Source organism: Neodiprion fabricii, chromosome 4 (genome assembly GCF_021155785.1).
Source record: "Neodiprion fabricii isolate iyNeoFabr1 chromosome 4, iyNeoFabr1.1, whole genome shotgun sequence".
In the NCBI taxonomy this organism is placed as follows: domain Eukaryota; kingdom Metazoa; phylum Arthropoda; class Insecta; order Hymenoptera; family Diprionidae; genus Neodiprion; species Neodiprion fabricii.
Window position 1 is genome coordinate 5,039,994 of NC_060242.1, and position 22,843 is coordinate 5,062,836.

Sequence of the window (22,843 nt, forward strand, 5' to 3'; positions counted from 1 at the left end):
GAATCAATTCTTTCAGGCACTATTCCGACGTAATTTTGCGAGAGAAATCGATTAGGGGCAGTCCCAATACGCTGCGATCAACGCATCAAAAGTTACAGCCAAAAAACGAAAACCTGAATTTTCGACATTTTTCAGCAGGTGCTTTTTTCCTCGTATCTTCTCTCCCGTTGATCCCACGCTCCTTTTGCTGCGTTTTCTGAGTTCCTTGGGGTCCAATTGGTCGGGAAAGAGTCATACGAATCAATTCTAAGACGAAAAATTTTTAGGTAAAAAAAAAGGAAGGTTAACCCCTTTGTATTTTTGGCGAAAATTTTCGCGATTTTCAAAAGTGCTAGAATCAATTCTTTCAGGCACTATTCCGACGTAATTTTGCGAGAGAAATCGATTGGGCGCAGTCCCAATACGCTGCGATCAACGCATCAAAAGTTACAGCCAAAAAACGAAAACCTGAATTTTCGACATTTTTCAGCAGGTGCTTTTTTCCTCGTATCTTCTCTCCCGTTGATCCCACGCTCCTTTTGCTGCGTTTTATGAGTTCCTTGGGGTCCAATTGGTCGGGAAAGAGTCATACGAATCAATTCTGAGACGAAAAATTTTTAGGTCAAAAAAAAAGGAAGGTTAACCCCTTTGTATTTTTAGCGAAAATTTTCGCGATTTTCAAAAGTGCTAGAATCAATTCTTTCAGGCACTATTCCGACGTAATTTTGCGAGAGAAATCGACTGGGCGCAGTCCCAATACGCTGCGATCAACGCATCAAAAGTTACAGCCAAAAAACGAAAACCTGAATTTTCGACATCTTTCAGCAGGTGCTTTTTTCCTCGTATCTTCTCTCCCGTTGATCCCACGCTCCTTTTGCTGCGTTTTCTGAGTTCCTTGGGGTCCAATTGGTCAGGAAAGAGTCATACGAATCAATTCTGAGACGAAAAATTTTTAGGTCAAAAAAAAAGGAAGGTTAACCCCTTTGTATTTTTGGCGAAAATTTTCGCGATTTTCAAAAGTGCTGGAATAAATTGATTGTGGCACCATTCCGACGTAGTTTCGCGGAAGAAATCGATTGAGCGCCGTCCCAATACGCTGCGATCAACGCATCAAAAGTTACAGCCCAAAAACGAGAACCTGAATTTTCGACATTTTTCAGCAGGTGCTTTTTTCCTCGTATCTTCTCTCCCGTTGATCCCACGCTCCTTTTGCTGCGTTTTATGAGTTCCTTGGGGTCCAATTGGTCGGGAAAGAGTCATACGAATCAATTCTAAGACGAAAAATTTTTAGGTCAAAAAAAAAGGAAGGTTAACCCCTTTGTATTCTTGGCGAAAATTTTCGCGATTTTCAAAAGTGCTAGAATCAATTCTTTCAGGCACTATTCCGACGTAATTTTGCGAGAGAAATCGATTGGGGGCAGTCCCAATACGCTGCGATCAACGCATTAAAAGTTACAGCCAAAAAACGAAAACCTGAATTTTCGACATTTTTCAGCAGGTGCTTTTCTCCTCGTATCTTGTCTCCCGTTGATCCCACGCTCCTTTTGCTGCGTTTTCTGAGTTCCTTGGGGTCTAATTGGTCGGGAGAGAGTCATACGAATCAATTCTGAGACGAAAAATTTTTAGGTCAAAAAAAAAGGAAGGTTAACCCCTTTGTATTTTTGGCGAAAATTTTCGCGATTTTCAAAAGTGCTAGAATCAATTCTTTCAGGCACTATTCCGACGTAATTTTGCGAGAGAAATCGATTGGGCGCAGTCCCAATACGCTGCGATCAACGCATCAAAAGTTGCAGCCAAAAAACGAAAACCTGAATTTTCGACATCTTTCAGCAGGTGCTTTTTTCCTCGTATCTTCTCTCCCGTTGATCCCACGCTCCTTTTGCTGCGTTTTCTGAGTTCCTTGGGGTCCAATTGGTCAGGAAAGAGTCATACGAATCAATTCTGAGACGAAAAATTTTTAGGTCAAAAAAAAAGGAAGGTTAACCCCTTTGTATTTTTGGCGAAAGTTTTCGCGATTTTCAAAAGTGCTGGAATAAATTGATTGTGGCACCATTCCGACGTAGTTTCGCGGAAGAAATCGATTGGGCGCCGTCCCAATACGCTGCGATCAACGCATCAAAAGTTACAGCCAAAAAACGAGAACCTGAATTTTCGACATTTTTCAGCAGGTGCTTTTTTCCTCGTATCTTCTCTCCCGTTGATCCCACGCTCCTTTTGCTGCGTTTTATGAGTTCCTTGGGGTCCAATTGGTCGGGAAAGAGTCATACGAATCAATTCTAAGACGAAAAATTTTTAGGTCAAAAAAAAAGGAAGGTTAACCCCTTTGTATTCTTGGCGAAAATTTTCGCGATTTTCAAAAGTGCTAGAATCAATTCTTTCAGGCACTATTCCGACGTAATTTTGCGAGAGAAATCGATTGGGGGCAGTCCCAATACGCTGCGATCAACGCATTAAAAGTTACAGCCAAAAAACGAAAACCTGAATTTTCGACATTTTTCAGCAGGTGCTTTTCTCCTCGTATCTTGTCTCCCGTTGATCCCACGCTCCTTTTGCTGCGTTTTCTGAGTTCCTTGGGGTCTAATTGGTCGGGAGAGAGTCATACGAATCAATTCTGAGACGAAAAATTTTTAGGTCAAAAAAAAAGGAAGGTTAACCCCTTTGTATTTTTGGCGAAAATTTTCGCGATTTTCAAAAGTGCTGGAATAAATTGATTGTGGCACCATTCCGACGTAGTTACGCGGAAGAAATCGATTGGGCGCAGTCCCAATACGCTGCGATCAACGCATCAAAAGTTACAGCCAAAAAACGAAAACCTGAATTTTCGTCATTTTTCAGCAGGTGCTTTTTTCCTCGTATCTTCTCTCCCGTTGATCCCACGCTTCTTTTGCTGCGTTGTCTGAGTTCCTTGGGGTCCAATTGGTCGGGAAAGAGTCATACGAATCAATTCTGAGACGAAAAATTTTTAGGTCAAAAAAAAAGGAAGGTTAACCCCTTTGTATTTTTGGCGAAAATTTTCGCGATTTTCAAAAGTACTAGAATCAATTCTTTCAGGCACTATTCCGACGTAATTTTGCGAGAGAAATCGATTGGGCGCAGTCCCAATACGCTGCGATCAACGCATCAAAAGTTACAGCCAAAAAACGAAAACCTGAATTTTCGACATCTTTCAGCAGGTGCTTTTTTCCTCGTATCTTCTCTTCCGTTGATCCCACGCTCCTTTTGCTGCGTTTTCTGAGTTCCTTGGGGTCCAATCGGTCAGGAAAGAGTCATACGAATCAATTCTGAGACGAAAAATTTTTAGGTAAAAAAAAAAGGAAGGTTAACCCCTTTGTATTTTTGGCGAAAATTTTCGCGATTTTCAAAAGTGCTAGAATCAATTCTTTCAGGCACTATTCCGACGTAATTTTGCGAGAGAAATCGATTGGGCGCAGTCCCAATACGCTGCGATCAACGCATCAAAAGTTACAGCCAAAAAACGAAAACCTGAATTTTCGACATTTTTCAGCAGGTGCTTTTTTCCTCGTATCTTCTCTCCCGTTGATCCCACGCTCCTTTTGCTGCGTTTTCTGAGTTCCTTGGGGTCCAATTGGTCGGGAAAGAGTCATACGAATCAATTCTAAGACGAAAAATTTTTAGGTAAAAAAAAAGGAAGGTTAACCCCTTTGTATTTTTGGCGAAAATTTTCGCGATTTTCAAAAGTGCTAGAATCAATTCTTTCAGGCACTATTCCGACGTAATTTTGCGAGAGAAATCGATTGGGCGCAGTCCCAATACGCTGCGATCAACGCATCAAAAGTTGCAGCCAAAAAACGAAAACCTGAATTTTCGACATCTTTCAGCAGGTGCTTTTTTCCTCGTATCTTCTCTCCCGTTGATCCCACGCTCCTTTTGCTGCGTTTTATGAGTTCCTTGGGGTCCAATTGGTCGGGAAAGAGTCATACGAATCAATTCTAAGACGAAAAATTTTTAGGTCAAAAAAAAAGGAAGGTTAACCCCTTTGTATTCTTGGCGAAAATTTTCGCGATTTTCAAAAGTGCTAGAATCAATTCTTTCAGGCACTATTCCGACGTAATTTTGCGAGAGAAATCGATTGGGGGCAGTCCCAATACGCTGCGATCAACGCATTAAAAGTTACAGCCAAAAAACGAAAACCTGAATTTTCGACATTTTTCAGCAGGTGCTTTTCTCCTCGTATCTTGTCTCCCGTTGATCCCACGCTCCTTTTGCTGCGTTTTCTGAGTTCCTTGGGGTCTAATTGGTCGGGAGAGAGTCATACGAATCAATTCTGAGACGAAAAATTTTTAGGTAAAAAAAAAAGGAAGGTTAACCCCTTTGTATTTTTGGCGAAAATTTTCGCGATTTTCAAAAGTGCTAGAATCAATTCTTTCAGGCACTATTCCGACGTAATTTTGCGAGAGAAATCGATTGGGCGCAGTCCCAATACGCTGCGATCAACGCATCAAAAGTTACAGCCAAAAAACGAAAACCTGAATTTTCGACATTTTTCAGCAGGTGCTTTTTTCCTCGTATCTTCTCTCCCGTTGATCCCACGCTCCTTTTGCTGCGTTTTCTGAGTTCCTTGGGGTCCAATTGGTCGGGAAAGAGTCATACGAATCAATTCTAAGACGAAAAATTTTTAGGTAAAAAAAAAGGAAGGTTAACCCCTTTGTATTTTTGGCGAAAATTTTCGCGATTTTCAAAAGTGCTAGAATCAATTCTTTCAGGCACTATTCCGACGTAATTTCGGAGAGAAATCGATTGGGGGCAGTCCCAATACGCTGCGATCAACGCATTAAAATTTACAGCCAAAAAACGAAAACCTGAGTTTTCGACATTTTTCAGCCGGTGCTTTTCTCCTCGTATCTTTTCTCCCGTTGATCCCACGCTCCTTTTGCTGCGTTTTCTGAGTTCCTTGGGGTCCAATTGGTCGGGAGAGAGTCATACGAATCAATTCTGAGACGAAAAATTTTTAGGTCAAAAAAAAGGAAGGTTAACCCCTTTGTATTTTTGGCGAAAATTTTCGCGATTTCCAAAAGTGCTGGAATAAATTGATTGTGGCACCATTCCGACGTAGTTTCGCGGAAGAAATCGATTGGGCGCAGTCCCAATACGCTGCGATCAACGCATCAAAAGTTACAGCCAAAAAACGAAAACCTGAATTTTCGACATTTTTCAGCAGGTGCTTTTTTCCTCGTATCTTCTCTCCCGTTGATCCCACGCTCCTTTTGCTGCGTTTTCTGAGTTCCTTGGGGTCCAATTGGTCGGGAAGGAGTCATACGAATCAATTCCGAGACGACAAATTTTTAGGTCAAAAAAAAAGGAAGGTTAACCCCTTTGTATTTTTGGCGAAAATTTTCGCGATTTTCAAAAGTGCTAGAATCAATTCTTTCAGGCACTATTCCGACGTAATTTTGCGAGAGAAATCGATTGGGCGCAGTCCCAATACGCTGCGATCAACGCATCAAAAGTTGCAGCCAAAAAACGAAAACCTGAATTTTCGACATCTTTCAGCAGGTGCTTTTTTCCTCGTATCTTCTCTCCCGTTGATCCCACGCTCCTTTTGCTGCGTTTTATGAGTTCCTTGGGGTCCAATCGGTCGGGAAAGAGTCATACGAATCAATTCTGAGACGAAAAATTTTTAGGTCAAAAAAAAAGGAAGGTTAACCCCTTTGTATTTTTGGCGAAAATTTTCGCGATTTTCAAAAGTGCTAGAATCAATTCTTTCAGGCACTATTCCGACGTAATTTTGCGAGAGAAATCGATTGGGGGCAGTCCCAATACGCTGCGATCAACGCATTAAAATTTACAGCCAAAAAACGAAAACCTGAATTTTCGACATTTTTCAGCCGGTGCTTTTCTCCTCGTATCTTTTCTCCCGTTGATCCCACGCTCCTTTTGCTGCGTTTTCTGAGTTCCTTGGGGTCCAATTGGTCGGGAGAGAGTCATACGAATCAATTCTGAGACGAAAAATTTTTAGGTCAAAAAAAAAGGAAGGTTAACCCCTTTGTATTTTTGGCGAAAATTTTCGCGATTTTCAAAAGTGCTGGAATAAATTGATTGTGGCACCATTCCGACGTAGTTTCGCGGAAGAAATCGATTGGGCGCAGTCCCAATACGCTGCGATCAACGCATCAAAAGTTACAGCCAAAAAACGAAAACCTGAATTTTCGACATTTTTCAGCAGGTGCTTTTTTCCTCGTATCTTCTCTCCCGTTGATCCCACGCTTCTTTTGCTGCGTTGTCTGAGTTCCTTGGGGTCCAATTGGTCGGGAAAGAGTCATACGAATCAATTCTGAGACGAAAAATTTTTAGGTCAAAAAAAAAGGAAGGTTAACCCCTTTGTATTTTTTGCGAAAATTTTCGCGATTTTCAAAAGTGCTAGAATCAATTCTTTCAGGCACTATTCCGACGTAATTTTGCGAGAGAAATCGATTGGGCGCAGTCCCAATACGCTGCGATCAACGCATCAAAAGTTGCAGCCAAAAAACGAAAACCTGAATTTTCGACATCTTTCAGCAGGTGCTATTTTCCTCGTATCTTCTCTCCCGTTGATCCCACGCTCCTTTTGCTGCGTTTTCTGAGTTCCTTGGGGTCCAATTGGTCAGGAAAGAGTCATACGAATCAATTCTGAGACGAAAAATTTTTAGGTAAAAAAAAAAGGAAGGTTAACCCCTTTGTATTTTTGGCGAAAATTTTCGCGATTTTCAAAAGTGCTAGAATCAATTCTTTCAGGCACTATTCCGACGTAATTTTGCGAGAGAAATCGATTGGGGGCAGTCCCAATACGCTGCGATCAACGCATTAAAAGTTACAGCCAAAAAACGAAAACCTGAATTTTCGACATCTTTCAGCAGGTGCTTTTTTCCTCGTATCTTCTCTCCCGTTGATCCCACGCTCCTCTTGCTGCGTTTTCTGAGTTCCTTGGGGTCCAATTGGTCGGGAAAGAGTCATACGAATCAATTCTGAGACGACAAATTTTTAGGTCAAAAAAAAAGGAAGGTTAACCCCTTTGTATTTTTGGCGAAAATTTTCGCGATTTTCAAAAGTGCTGGAATAAATTGATTGTGGCACCATTCCGACGTAGTTTTGCGGAAGAAATCGATTGGGCGCAGTCCCAATACGCTGCGATCAACGCATCAGAAGTTACAGCCAAAAAACGAAAACCTGAATTTTCGACATTTTTCAGCAGGTGCTTTTTTCCTCGTATCTTCTCTCCCGTTGATCCCACGCTCCTTTTGCTGCGTTTTCTGAGTTCCTGGGGTTCCAATTAGTCAGGAAAGGGTCATACTAATCGAACCTGAGACGAATATTTTTTCGGTCAGAAAATAGGTAATACAGTAAAGCTCACCACTGCATTCACTGTGAAAACCTTGATGTCTATGTAAAAATGCCGGTAGAATTTGTCACGAACTGAATTTACGCAGTCCGAATGCGGTGCAATCGAAGAATTCCGAGTTTCGCCTGAAATGCATGAAATTTGGGACGGGTTCTAGATAAGGCTGGGCAAAAAAATCAGAATTTTGTAGCATAAATCTGTATTTCATCGAATATGCCCTAATACAAGTACAAGTGTTTGGATGTCAGTGCGTAGAAATTTAAGAACATAACAAATTACACTACAGAAAAAGAAGAACACAGAACCTGTTATCCCGCTTTAATAAGAAATGTACTCAGATTTTATGGAAATAGTCGCGTATTATATATTATATTCGTCATCAGCACAATATGATAAATACTCTATCAGATAGTTATTATCATTGTCTTAAAAATATACATCAAATACTATCTTCTTCTTACCTAATCCTGAAATTATTAACATCTCATGCGCAATGAAACAGAAAACTAGTTGTTATTGCCTAGCTTTTATCCGTGTCGAAACGTCAATAAATTCTACACTAATTGCATTTACAATGGATCTTTATTACTAATTCTAATCATTTCATACATTCCATTAGTAAACTACGGCCTAGAAGAATCTTTCATATTCGTAGAAGGTTTTCATCAGTTACTGAATACGGACGCTATAATAATGAAGCTAATTTTCTCTGAAGTTTGCAAAAGCAGTTTTTTTCCTTGCTGGGGTTCAGTATCTGATGTGGTCCTTCCTGTATGTTCGTAGAATTATCTTCAGTGGTAGAAGATCATTGAGCATCGTAATTACGAACTATTGTACTTTAAAATAATTCTTTTATTCAATTTTTTTTTTATTAGAGACCTACCCGTTTTAAGTTACTCGATCACGTGGTATAACCAGGCGCGTGCGCGTCACGATGAGCGAGACGTCGCAGTAACATTATGGCTGCACCCACGTCACAGTCGATGACTATCCGATATCTCGGTCACTCTAACGACGCCGCATCGGCCCTACCTTGTTGTTTTGGTAAACTTGTAACGGCCAATCAGAAGTTCGCAAGAAATTAACGTAAAGTCTGACGTGTCCCGAAAAGAACCTTCCACGATTCAAGATTATTCTGGATCTGTATAAAATTATAAGCAATACGAGTTAAGCCGAGCATAATACTGTGCTACCTGGAATAGCAAGGAAGTAAAATCATGGCGCCTACGTTACAGTCATTCGTGCATTCTTTCAATAACAAATTGTGAGTACATTCAAGCCCCCATTATTCGTTCCAATTACCTTACTACGAATATTAGTTTACATCGGTTTTTGTACAGTACATTAACGATAGTTGCAACTTCGTATCTCAGCTCTGGGATATTCACATTCCAATATTCTACTCATCGCTTTTCGTTAAAATATCACGCTAATCACAATGTTTCGTGACATAACAGTTTTCTTTCTTTGACATTTTTTTCATCATCGGGCTGTTGACTAATGGCAATCGTTGTATGACTAGAAAGTGACCCAATCCAACAGGGCTTGATAACCGCGCTACGTGATCGTCGTCATATCTTTTTAAATAACAATAATGGTCATCATTGCCTTATTCATACTCAGGGTTTTATCAGGTGTGACTTTTTAAAAGTATATGAACCGAGTTTATCACGTAGCTGAGCTTACCCAGCTAATTCTGACCTTGCATACACGACACTGACGATACTTCATCCAATCTTTAGGTTTTTTAAAGACAGACCGTACAATGTATAAATAGTAATCCTACCAAACATTCAACCTTAATCTAATGAAATATTTCATCATGCGTAACGTAACGGTTTGTATTTCACACTTGTCAAGTTTTTCTCATGACCTTGTCACCGAAGCAAATTACTGCCAGTCATTGAATGACTTAATACGTTTAATTTACATATTACACAATTTAATTAGCAACAACTTTATTTTTTTTCTTAGGGAAGCACCGGTCAGACAACACTTGAAAAATGTCTATGGTTGCCTGTCACTTTCCACGGTGTCGGCGGCTGTTGGTGCGTACATTCACATGTACACCGGTATTCTGGAAGCCGGATTGTTGACGACACTTGGAGCTCTTGGACTCCTTTTTGCCCTGATATCAACACCAGATAATGATAAAAACCAGAAACTGCGTCTTGGTTATCTCCTTGGATTCGCATTCCTTTCTGGACTGGGAATGGGCCCGCTTTTGGAGGCGGTCATCTTTGTCGATCCCAGCATCATAGTCACTGCGTTAGTAGGTACGTCTCGATTGTGAATAACAGTCACTAGACATGGTCTTCTTATTTTATCTATTTGACTCCTGATATTTTTTTTTCGGTTTTACAGGCACTACGGTGATGTTTGTCTCATTCAGCATCTCAGCAATCCTAGCTGAACGAGGCCGCTGGTTATACTTTGGTGGAACTCTGATGACAATGTTGAATGCTATACTACTCATTTCATTGGCTAATCTCTTCTTACGCTCGCCCGTTGTCCACCAAATCCATTTATACTTGGGCCTATTTGTAATGTCAGGATTTGTCCTGTACGACACACAACTTATCATTGAGAAGCGTCGCATGGGCAGCAAGGACTTTATCGCTCACTCTCTGGATCTCTTCATTGACTTTATTGGCGTTTTCCGTCGGCTTCTCATTATTCTTACCCAAAAGGTATGTGCCAACACAAGTAAACTGCGTGAATTTATTAATTATTCAAGTTTAGCTCGTTGATCAATAAATGAGCTGTAAGTGGCAACTTTTTGCGATTACGTGGCTTTCAGGCTTATAGAAGCAGAAGTGGCTGAATGTGACAAATTCACTTTTTTTTTCATTCATAAAATTATTTTTCAGGAGCAACAAAATCGCAAACGTAAAGACTAAAACCGACGATGACGGTCGGAAGGAGCTTCAACGCATTCAGTAAATCCATAAAATAAAGGTCTTCATCTATCCTGTCCCATGCATATACAAGGTGCTCCAGTTTTTGGCTGTCTCGACATTTCAACAACTTTCACTGAAAATATTCTAAAACTTGTTGTGGTTACAAAATTTCCCATAGAGAGTCCATAACTTTATATGTAAAATAATGGATCTCATTCGGCTTCATGCTAAAGAGTATTGAAAAATTGTGAGTTCACAAACTGTGACACCTTGTGTGTATATAAATATAAATAAATACACTTATGTTATTTCATACAAGAGAACATACTATATATATATACTTATATTTACTATATATATAACTTGCTGTAACTATGGATAAAATTTTGCACTCCTGACGTGGCTCGCCCACAATTGAATACGTTTATAACTTCTTTTTATAATCGATCTTATCAAATACCTGTTGTTTGGGTAGTTGTTCGTTGATTGTTCGAGCGTTCTAAAACCTGCTTGCGGACTGGCGCTGTGCCTCGTGGTTTGTGACGAGCCATATCAGGAAGTGAAATTTGATTCTTACTAATTGATTGTATAGTACAATAAGGATAACGGTAATTTATAAAATTGGTGAAATTCAGGGGTAATACACACGGTGATTTCATGCTATCTTAAATTTGCTGTTATTTAATATATCTTATTGTGTTATTCATAGTTTTTTTTTCTTCACATTACCTTTCTCGTGTTTATTTTTAGATAATTAATAAAATCGACGTATATGTTGTTTCGTGTTTCACTGTATTAAATTCCCATTCAATTAATCGAAGACAATTTTTTGTGGATGAATAAAGGGAAAAGTTTTATATTTGACCTGTAATTAAGTAGACAATAATATTATTCTCGAAGAAACTTTAGTATACGTAATTCCTATGTATTAGCATTGCGTATGCATATCTTATCTCAATTGATGACTTGAGCTGCGATGTTTCTAATAGTCTACACAAACGATCTCGTTATATGTGCCATTAATTGTTAATAATGCGACATAGTCGCGTGGCAGGGTACTAAGAATTGATCGGTGCTACTACGTCAGTTCGACATGACGTGTGCCACTACCTTATTCCTGACTCACCCCGATTTTGCATACTCAAATATCTCGGAACATTTCGCAACGGCGTGCAAATGGAATCTTGGCAAAAAATGCGATCTAATTAATATACTCGTGCCAAAGCGAATATAATGTGAACGTATTCGTTGCAAATCTTTTTCGCTATATATATACCTGGATTATTATTACATAATATCCACAATTTACATGTTATAGATTCAGTTCAGACTACTCAAGACTCTGATATTCAAAGGTATTTGTACTACGGTAATCCACCCCGGGGTTAAATGACTACAAATACATTTTTCTCGCAGTGAAAAATTGATTGGATTATTTGCAATGAAAATTTTTTCACATTACTTACGGCTGTAAAAGTCCGTAATAATATTTTAATGTCTTAATACTTGAACCTCTACTTCGTTTTGACAGGGGAACGCTACGCAGATTTAAGAGAAATAATTATTAACTCGAAATAAAAAAGAATTCTATCATTGTTCATTATGATCAATTAATTGTCAAAGACTTTGGAAACGATAAACAATAATTTGCGGCGTAATTCGAGATATACCTACAGCAATTTGAGAATAAATATCTCCAATTGAAGTATTTTGGTGTAGTTCGTAAATTATAGACATATTATAGTGATAACTAGCTACAGTTATATTTTTTCGGTATAATATTTATATGTCATCATTTTTTGATATGCTAGACGTCTAACAAACGTTTCGATGTTGTTCGTAGATATCCTTATAGATATTGAGTAATATAGTTCCTCGATATAGCTACTAGTCTATATATATATATATATATGGTTTCTTATTATTTGTTTGGATTTTTTGTGACAAAAAAAAACGACAGGTAGGTCGTGAATGCTGATAATTATTTTGTAGAAAGATCCAGTGTATACATGTACAACTTTTGAACCTGATGCGAATTGGAAAGCGTCAATCACTCTGCTTGCTAAGTCTTCACTCAAATACAAAAAACAAATGAATGTACGTAGTGCACGGTGTACTTATATAGTACCTCATATGATGATTGCAAAAATACGTAAAACTATAACATAATCAACATATATTCAACAAGAAGTCTCTCCAATTTTAGATCAAAAATGTAATTTTTACATTTGAAACAGTTGTGCCATTATTGGAGATAATCAGAGTGAAATTAACGCCACTACAGCTTGGCCTAAAACAGATAAAAACAAAGTATTACGAATTTGAGGATGGCTAAATAATGGTGCAACATTTAAAATCGAATATTCTGGTATGGTCGAAGCAATTTTACTTACGTTAACATGAAGAGCAAGTACACCGTCTTCCTCAGTGGTCAATAGCTCGATATAAGCGGTACCGTCGCTGCCTACGGTTACGGACTTTCCTGTACAGCTACCGTCCACCAAGCTGCCGGATATGACGTCACAGTAGGTACCAGCGGAAAGGCAGGTCTGAAGGGTCTGTTGGAGGTCCCAGGTGTCCAGATTGAATGCGACGAATCCGGCGCTACCGCGGCAGAAGGAAATTTGATTGCTTTCATTATCCCACCACTCGTAGAGTTCGGTCCCCTTTACAGCATTACGGAATGCAACCATGTTGTAGATCTGTCGCCAACGATGCTCGCAGACCCATCCGTTTCCGCAGCTGTTGTCGGAATAGAATATGGGAGAGAGGATGCTGCCATCGGTGTCTGCGGGTGGACCAGCGTCACTGTCGGTGAACGAAAAGGAGCTCATTACTCGGGGCACAGTACCATAGGGATGAGCCAACATGAACGCGACCGCCATCTGTAATAACGTTGACAATTAACGTTCCAAATGTTCCGGAACCTTTTATCACAATGTACATTGAGAACAGCGTGAGATTTGACGTGACCTCGTAAAACTTATTAAAGTGATGTTTGGAAGCTCACCTTGTACGCCTTCGCATCCTTGTACGTGAGGATTGAGCTGTCACTGCGCTGGGTGTCATGGTTGTCGATGAACACTAGGGCATCGTCGGATGACATAAGACCCCAGTCTTCACCCCAGTTGATCAACCACCTGAGGTCGTTGTTTCCCATGAAACAGTTACTCAGCTGCGAACCATGAGCGAATTCGGTGACTCTTCCAAGGTCTGTGTACTCCGATGCGGTAATTGCTTCGCCGCTGGATTCAATGACCTCCTGGTAGAGGAACGGGCTAAGACTTGAGGCAAAGCCCTGGTAGATATCAAGAGTCTCCAGGCGGTCGTAAATGTTCTCCAAGTCTTCGGGCCACATGTGCTTAGCTGCGTCGATACTGCGGGTGAAGAGAGACAAAAAGAAGTTCGCTGAATAACTCGTGACATCAGTAATTGCTCGATAAACAGAGATATTTTACTAAATGACACCGGTAGTTATATTTTAAACACCCACCGGAATCCAGCTACGCCCATCTCGATGAGTCCGTTTAAGTATGCCGCGACCTTTTCGCGGACATCTTCAGTCGATTGGTCAAGATCCGCTAGACCATCCAGCCAGCAGTCTCGGACGTTAGTAGCATCTGTGTAGTCCGTGATGGAGCAGGACGAGTGAAAGTCGTCCGAAGTGTAGGGGACTCCGGGCCATGACCTTATCGAGTAGTAAGCCTGAGATCCGGCAGTACCATAAGAGCCATCGTCTGCCAATGCGGACATCTGGTTGAAGACTGCATCCACGTAAATTCTGACGCCAACAGTGTTGCAACGTTCTACCATATCCTTGAATTCATCCTCAGTGCCAGATCTAGTCGTCAGTATGTAAGAAACTGGCTGGTAGCGTTCGTACCATGGCCTGTCGGAAATTATCAGATTTTCATTCGGAGGTGAGACCTGTAAGAAGAAAAAAAGTTTACTGTTCGTTCACGGCCGATCGTTCTCCTCGCAATTGCTTACCTGGACACCTCCGTATCCTTGCGGGGCAAGGAAGTTTTCACATTCATCTGCAATATCGCTCCATTTCCACTCGAAGAGATGCACCATGACATCGTGGTTGTCCCAGTAATGGGGATCCTTGGTCCCGGAGTCTGCGGTCGCAATCGCGACGAGGGTCAGTAACGTCACACCCAGCAACATCTTGAGCATTCTGTACCCAGATTTCAGAATCTTTCTACTTATATTCTTCTACAATCTAATCGACTAATTAAATACAATATTATTTTCATATTGGGGTATTCTTCTTATCGTTGATCCAGATACTACGGAAATCAAATATATATCGGTGAATATGATCAGTCTATTTACGCAATACACGAAAATGTATTGATTCTATCGGTTATTGATTCGCGGTTCAAATCTCAAGTTGGTACATTTCCATTACAGTCACTAAGAGCCTACTGCACATGATGTTGGCATCTTGCACGTACATAAAGACCATAGGACGATAAGCATAGTGAATCGGCCCCAGAAGGATATCTGGATCATCATTTGAGGGTATGTTGGTACTAATAAGGTACGCTGATCTTACAAGTTTCAGATCTTAATCTACTTCGGTTTTAGGATAAATCGAAAACAACTGAAAATCAGAAATGTGGATAACACCACTATTTTATCTCCGGCCAAAAAACCATCAGACTTTTAGTTTCAAATTTTTTCACTAGTTGGTAGCAAGCAGTTAGATAGTTAATCTAATAAATGTTAACCGTTGACATTAAAAATAAGTTTTCTTCGTACTTTTGTCTTGATTTAATAATTAATATTATTTAACGATTTTTTCATGCGAATCAACGTATATATACGTCTAAAAGTAATAATTCGAAGTGTTGCATTTGTTCAAAATTCATAAAAAAAATATGGGGCCCTTCAAAACATATACAATCCGATGAAGATGCTAAGAAGTTTTCGACTATCTTTACCCGTGCAATTGTGACTCCAAAGTGCGCGACATTTTTTAAATGAATTTTGAACAAATGCAACACATCGAATTATTACATTTAGACATACTTTCCTTGACATGAAAAAATCGTTGAATAATATTAATTATTAAATCCAGACAAAAGTACTAACAAAACTTATTTTTAATGTCAACAGTTAATATTTATCAGGTTAACTATCTAAGTGCTTGCTACCAACTAGTGAACAATTTGAAACTACAGGTCTGATGGTTTTTCGTCGGAGAGATAATAGTGGTGTTACCAACATTAAATAATAGTGCCATCTTCTGGTTCCCGAACGAACTGATAATTAAGAGGGAACGCTTATATCCTCTAAGGTGTAGTTTTATTATAAGTATACAAAAGCATAATTTATAATTCATTTTTGAATATTAAAGTATTTTAATAAAAAAAATTGTTTCCATATTATTGTTTTGAATATTTTGTCTTTAGAAATTTTGATTATTTTGTGTAGCAGAAATTAACAGTTGATGAGTACAGCTTGATGAGACGTTTTGCATCTTATGTATCGAAACCTAATCATTAGAATTAGTGCGCCGCTAAAATAATTGATGTTCACGCAACGAAAACACTTGTTTTTCGTACATCAATCTGAGTTGATTTTGTCGAAATTAGTTCCATACTTCAGCTTTTAGATGGAAAATTTGACCCGTAAATAGCAACATCAACTTCGCTGACTATGAGCATACTGACGAACAAAGCTAGCATTCTGAAATATTATTGTTATAATTAATTTTAAGTATTATATTTCGGAATCTGAATCTGGTGTTGTTTGAGGAGTATTATCTGTGACCATATTTTCCCATTGCTAGTCATTCTGATTCACGCTACGTATGATTAATTGAGTGAAATAATTTATTCGCTTCTTTTCTCTATCTTTTGGGACCTTTCATTATCGAAGAAAATTTTTGAATACTACGTGAAACAAAGCTACACGTTTTGAGAAAAAATCACCACGATTTCACACATACTGCATGGGGCAGAAGTGGAACATGGTGTAAATTAAAATCGTACGCCTGATTGGTTTGGGACAATATGAAGCTGTAATTATATTTGGCAAGTAATATTCATTTGGATATAGTAATAATAATAATAATAATAATAATAATAATAATACTTGCCGCCTACTACTGCCATACTCGACAAGGTATATCGCCAGAAGCCACTTTCTGGCTTACGCCGGACAAGGAAGGGGATGGATCAGTAACCATCATCATTATATTATTTTTCAATTTACCAGGTACGTTTACGGACATTTCAACTATTTTCATGGGCATCTCTGTGAATATTGTATAAACATACATTTTGATATAAGGAGTTTCGTCATGTAGCTACTAGTTTACTCGGTTCCATTTTTATATATATATATTTTTTTGTGATTCTTTATTGCAAAAAAGCCTCTGGATTATAAAAGAATAATAAAATGTAGTCTTCTGATTAGCGTTGCTCATTAATTGAAGATGATGTGGCCAAATTTAATGTCATCATTACAGCTTTGCCTGAAACAGATGAAAGAAAAGAATCAGAAATGCGAGAATCACAAAAATGATGCTGCATTTCGAACCAAACATTCTGGCATGCTCAGAGCAGTTTCACTCACGTTCTGATGAATAGCAAGTACACCATCCTCCTCGGTAGTCAATATCTCGATGTAAGCGGTACCGTCGCTGCCTACGGTTACGGACTTTCCTGTACAGCTACCGTCCACCAAGCTGCCGGATATGACGTCACAGTAGGTACCAGCGGAAAGGCAAGTCTGGAGGGTCTGTTGGAGGTCCCAGGAGTCCAAATTAAATGCAATGAATCCGGCGCCACCACGGCAGAAGGAAATTTGGTTGCTGCTGTTGTCCCACCAGTCATTGATGGTGGTTCCCTTTACGGCATTTCGGAACCCAACCATGTTGTAGATCTGGCGCCAGCGATGCTCACAGACCCATCCGTTTCCACAACTGTTGTCAGAATAGAATATGGGAGAGCTGATGCTGCCATCAGAGTCGGCGGGTGGTCCGGCATCATCGTCGGTGAACGAGAAGGAGCTCATGACTCGGGGAGTACCGTAAGTGTGGGCCAACATAAAAGCGACCGCCATCTGAAGTACCAATGACAATTATCGTTCGATACCTTCTCGACTTTTTATTTCCATGAGCATGGTAAGCAGCAGATGATTTGACGTGACCCCGTGAACTTATAATTAATGTTTCAAGGCTCACCTTGTATGCCTTGGAGCTCTTGTAGGTGAGGACACTTCCGCCGCGCTGAGTGTCATGGTTGTCGACGAACACGAAAGCATCATCGGATGACATAAGGTCCCAGTCTTCACCCCAGTTCGTCAACCACCTGAGATCGTTGTTTCCCTGGAAGCAATTACTCAGCTCCGTACCATACTTGAATTCGGTAACTCTGCCAAGGTCCGTGTACTCCGATGCGGAAATCGCTTCGCCTCCGTGATCGATGACCTCTTGGAAAATGAACGGGCTAGTGTATGAATCGAAGCCTTGGTAGATATTAAGAGTCTCCAGGCTGTCGTAAATGACCTCCAAATCAGCGGGCCACATGTGCTTAGCTGCGTCGATACTGTCCATGAAGATAGAAGTAAACAAACTCATTAATAATGGATGTTCTTCTACTATGTTAAGAGACTGAAAAAGAATACCGGATGTTATAATATGTCTTACCGGAAGCCAGCTACGCCCATCTCAATCAGTTTGTTCATGTACTCCACGATCTCAGCGCGGACATAATCTTGCGACTGGTCAAGATCCGCAAGACCCTCCAAATAGCAGTTTCGCACCTGATAGGCATCCAGGTAGCTCGAGATGGAACATGAAGTATGGAAGTTGTCCGATGTGTAGGGAACTCCAGGCCATGATAGTGAGGAATAGTAAGCCTGAGATCCAGCAGTTCCGTAGGAGCCATCGTCTGCCACTGAGGACATGTGGTTGAAGACTGCATCCACGTAAATTCTGACGCCAACAGTGTTGCAACGTTCTACCATGTCCTTGAATTCGTCCTCAGTGCCAGATCTAGTCGTCAGTATGTAGGAAACTGGCTGGTAACGTTCCCACCAAGGCCGGTCGGAAATTATCAGATTTTCATTCGGAGGCGAGACCTGTGAAAAGAAAAAAAGTGTAATGTTCGTTCACGGCGGATCATTCTCGTCGCAATTGCTTACCTGGACACCTCCGTATCCTTGCGGGGCGAGGAAGTTTTCACATTCATCTGCAATGTCGCTCCATTTCCACTCGAAGAGGTGCACCATGACATCGTGGTTATCCCAGTAATGGGGATCCTTGACACCAGTGTCAGCGGTCGCAATCGCGACGAGTGTCAGTAACGTCACACTCAGCAACATCTTGAGCATTCTGTACCCAGATTTCAGAATCTTTCTTATTTATATTCTAATGCAATCTAATCGTTCAATTCTATACAATATTATTTTCATATTATTGTGGTGGCTTATTCGTCTTATCGTTGATCCAGATATTACAGAAATCAAATATATATCGGTAAATATCATCAGTTTCTATAGGTAATTGATTCACGATTCAAATCTCAAGCATGTACATTTCAAATACAGGCACTGACGATCTACTACAAATGATGCTGGCATACTGCACACGCACAAATTTTGTTCACCGTACGCACATATATCAGTAACTTTAACTGATTGTATATAACGAGAGATTCATATTATTTCTTGACATCATCATATTATCATCAGTCCTGACCATTGAGAACTCAAATGTGTGTAAAAATGATCATTATCTTCGAATAATATATGAATATTTGTTGATTTTATCGATAATTGTTTCACCATTGAAATCCAAAGCTACTGTCACATAGTGGGTTAACGGTCGCGCGAAATGTACACACCGCTCGTCATTTCCACGGTCTGATTTTACTCCGCCTTACATGCCCATGAAGGTTCCCTTTAATCTTTGGAATTTGTAAGCTTATTGCGGTAAGTAGATTCCAGCTATGATCCCAGTGTCATGGTCCATGATAATTGTAGCAATTGTCATAATCTTCGGGCAGGGTTGGAAATACAAAATCATGGTATTATTATCATGACTCTGTTATATCTGCCTATGAATCGAACTAACAGTCTGTAGTATTGATATGAAAACCTCATATAACTTCGATAAATGAAATTGAAATTATGTAATGAAACAATAAGAATTAAGTTCAGTAGCGTTGCAATCAGTCACATATTTCCATGATCTTTTGCTGTGTGCATTGTGAAAAGAAGTGAAAATTCTCATTACCAGTTGTTCAGTATTTCAATTACTGCATTAGAGTTCGAAACACAGCGTACAATTTCTTGAATTCGATCGTACTTTATCACGCAGTTTCACTTTTTTTTTTTTAGAATGACCTTGCATAGGTCACAATTATATCCCACTATTCGTATCTATGTTATTGAGGTAAGGACCAGAACAAACATTCATGAACGCAACAGAGTGCGGTTAAGGTTCGAACAGATATTTTACCGAGAGATTGGTCTATTTTCTTGAATCAGTAACCGATAGAATTGATAGCTTCCAATTGATTATTCGAAGGAATCGATCAGAGATAATGAATAGCTGTCAGGATTGATGACAAGATATACCATGACAGAAAAGTGAAAATGACATTAGATTAGTGGTTCACCGATAAGATTATAGAGGAATATAAATTGAATCGTTTCAATCACCTTATACAATGTCCAAAATGCTGCTCGGCATTACGTTGCTGTGCCTGGCCACCGTTGTGGCTGCTACCACAGGGCCCCATTACTGGGATGATCACAATGGCATGGTGCACCTTTTTGAATGGAAATGGAGTGACATTGCTGATGAATGCGAAAGGTTTCTTGGGCCGAAGGGTTACGGAGGTGTCCAGGTTAGTAATTGATCTGACAAACAGCCGGTGCTGAATCAGGAGTCGACACTCAGTTCTATTTTTTTCACAGGTCTCACCCCCGAATGAAAATATCATAATTGATACCAGACCTTGGTGGGAGCGCTACCAGCCAGTTTCTTACAAATTGGTAACCAGATCTGGTGACGAGGATGCATTCAGGGACATGGTGACACGATGCAACAACGTGGGCGTCAGGATCTACGTCGACGCCATCATTAACCACATGTCATCAACGGCAGACGATGGGACATATGGCACTGCTGGCTCTCAGGCTTTCTATTCGGAGAGGTCATGGCCTGGGGTTCCCTACACTTCGGTCGACTTCAATTCGGCCTGTGAAATCACGAGCTATCAAGATGCCGCTAACGTCCGGAACTGTGAATTGGTTGGTCTTGCGGATCTCAATCAAGCAACGGAATGGGTCCGCGAAAAGATTGTGGAGTACATGAATAACCTGATAGAAATTGGTGTAGCTGGCTTCCGGTGAGGACGAAAAATATAACTGGCAGCATATCTTGACCTTTCTTAACATACTGGACGAGCTGAGCTGCTGAGCAACTGTTCACTCCACGATTTATTGATCGAAATTTCCTTTCATTGATAGTATTGATGCAGCTAAGCATATGTGGCCAGAGGATTTGGAAGTCATTTACAACAGTCTGGATGATCTGAATACAGATCAAGGCTTCGACGCAGATAGTCGACCATTTATCTTCCAGGAGGTTATCGATTACGGCGGTGAAGCAATTTCGGCATCGGAGTATGTGGACCTTGGCAAAGTTACCGAATTTAAGTACGGTTCAGAGTTGAGTAATTGCTTCAAAGGAAACAACGATCTCAGATGGTTAACCAATTGGGGTGAAGACTGGGGTCTCATATCCTCCGATGATGCTTTCGTGTTCATCGACAATCACGATACCCAGCGTTCTGACGATGTGCTCACATACAAGAGCTCAAAGGCGTATAAGGTCTGCTGGCAAAGTTCCAAGACCAAGCTTTCGCTGCTTACAATGTGTATGGATGTAATAAATTTAGAACCTAATATGAAACCTTGATTGTTAATGTTATGTTAGATGGCGGTCGCCTTCATGCTGGCTCATCCTTTCGGCACCCCCCGAATTATGAGCTCCTTTTCATTTGACGACAGTGACGACGGTCCACCCGCCGACTCCGACGGCAACATCGTTTCACCCATCATTAATTCCGATGACACATGTGGAAACGGATGGGTCTGCGAGCATCGTTGGCGCCAGATCTACAACATGGTTGCATTCCGAAATGCTGTAAATGGAACCAGTGTCAATGACTGGTGGGACAACAGCAGCAACCAAATTTCCTTCTGCCGTGGTGGCGCCGGATTCATTGCATTTAATTTGGACTCCTGGGACCTCCAACAGACCCTCCAGACTTGCCTTTCCGCTGGTACCTACTGTGACGTCATATCCGGCAGCTTGGTGGACGGTAGCTGTACAGGAAAGTCCGTAACCGTAGGCAGCGACGGTACCGCTTACATCGAGATATTGACTACCGAGGAGGATGGTGTACTTGCTATTCATCAGAACGTGAGTGAAGACGCGCTATGTTTACAGTTTTCACGATTCTAACTTTCATTTCCATTTTTTCAGGCAAAGCTGTAAAGACGTTGATAACTCAGATCACTGCACAGTGTGTCGGTGAAGGATTTATATCGTCGGTGTATCATGAAAAATTATGACGTCTTAACGCATCACGTACTTCCAATTGTACGAAAAACTTGTTTACTGTTTATCCTGAACCACTTCCTCTGACGACAAGCAGCTTATGTCCATTGTTTATGTCTATATCGTAATAAGTCACCCCTCACAGCTGTCTTGCGCTGTCGTCATTTTCGATGAATATTAATTGTTCAAATTTTTATATGAAAATTAATTTGTATAATCTGTTGTAAATAGAATACCCATTTTATACGTACATAGTTTCTTTGTGAAATTTGAAGCTTTTCCAGGAATCCATGCGAGGAGCAAAGGTTGATTAATGAAAGATTATGTATCACCCTAAGTGGGTCTATATCAGCTTGCTTCGCTTCTTTATTGTTATCGACAGAGGAAACAAGTGGTCGATAATGAGGTGACTGATTATTTGCGATCAGTTATGAATAAGCCCGTGGCACGCGTCTTTGCGTCAATTTCTTCTACCAGCGCCAAGCCATTCTTCAAAGCCACGCAATTTCGTGATATAAACAATAACTGTTAACGTGTAGATCGAAATCATTCCTTGCGGCGCTAATTGAAAGATTGGGGCTTATATCTATAATTAAGATAAGATAAGTACATACAGGCATAATTTAGCGATAGTAAGGTAAGTTTTTGAACACAAACTCGAAAATTGTACTATCAGAAGGTGGAGTGCATCGATATTTATTTGAAACTATAATCAACTAGCAACATATGAGATACATCATTGATAAATGAATTTGTTTGCTGGCATAATTCAAGGCTGAATTTGAGGTGAACTTCTAAGTGAAATTTACCGCAGATCAAAGATAAAAATTTTCGTCTTGAGAATATTAAATACGTTCAATTTATACACAAAATGAAAGTGGATCTTTATAATTAATAAACTTGGCGCTTACCTCACTAGTCGTTGTCAAACAATTTGGACCCGGTGTTGGCTCTGCGGATCCGGCTGATTGTGCAAGAATGGTCACAAACTGGAAATAATGAGAACAATGAATGAGAGATCCTCAGCCTGAAAGTGTC

At 40.2% G+C, this 22,843-nt stretch overlaps 4 protein-coding genes across 5 annotated transcripts; 2 read left to right on the plus strand and 2 right to left on the minus strand.

The window, feature by feature from the left end:
* Nucleotides 1-8,315: 8,315 nt before the first annotated feature.
* Nucleotides 8,316-10,885, plus strand: LOC124180548 (probable Bax inhibitor 1). The gene is made up of 4 exons (XM_046566188.1): nt 8,316-8,579; nt 9,290-9,591; nt 9,680-10,005; nt 10,186-10,885. Exons 1-4 carry the CDS (start codon nt 8,533-8,535, stop codon nt 10,213-10,215), a joined length of 705 nt encoding a protein of 234 aa, XP_046422144.1. The 5' UTR covers nt 8,316-8,532; the 3' UTR covers nt 10,216-10,885.
* On the minus strand, nt 10,331-14,417 carry LOC124180545 (alpha-amylase A-like). 2 transcript variants are annotated; one of them, XR_006870284.1, is made up of 6 exons: nt 14,206-14,417; nt 13,709-14,142; nt 13,226-13,592; nt 12,609-13,100; nt 12,442-12,505; nt 10,331-12,288 (listed from the first exon to the last, which is right to left on the minus strand). XR_006870284.1 is itself a non-coding variant. In XM_046566183.1 (5 exons), exons 1-5 carry the CDS (start codon nt 14,392-14,394, stop codon nt 12,494-12,496), a joined length of 1,494 nt encoding a protein of 497 aa, XP_046422139.1. In that variant the 5' UTR covers nt 14,395-14,417; the 3' UTR covers nt 10,331-12,493. The 2 variants fall into 2 exon arrangements, 1 of the variants encoding a protein (XP_046422139.1); XM_046566183.1 differs by having other exon boundaries at nt 10,331-12,505.
* Nucleotides 14,418-16,335: 1,918 nt separating this feature from the next.
* LOC124180544 (alpha-amylase 2-like) lies at nt 16,336-19,991 on the minus strand. Its single transcript, XM_046566181.1, has 6 exons — nt 19,897-19,991; nt 18,376-18,565; nt 17,879-18,312; nt 17,414-17,777; nt 16,804-17,292; nt 16,336-16,702 (listed from the first exon to the last, which is right to left on the minus strand). Exons 1-6 carry the CDS (start codon nt 19,974-19,976, stop codon nt 16,691-16,693), a joined length of 1,569 nt encoding a protein of 522 aa, XP_046422137.1. The 5' UTR covers nt 19,977-19,991; the 3' UTR covers nt 16,336-16,690.
* A 6-nt stretch (nt 19,992-19,997) lies between these two features.
* Nucleotides 19,998-21,742, plus strand: LOC124179761 (alpha-amylase 2-like). The gene is made up of 5 exons (XM_046564477.1): nt 19,998-20,084; nt 20,155-20,588; nt 20,710-21,073; nt 21,179-21,667; nt 21,731-21,742. Exons 1-5 carry the CDS (start codon nt 19,998-20,000, stop codon nt 21,740-21,742), a joined length of 1,386 nt encoding a protein of 461 aa, XP_046420433.1.
* The last annotated feature ends 1,101 nt before the right edge of the window (nt 21,743-22,843 follow it).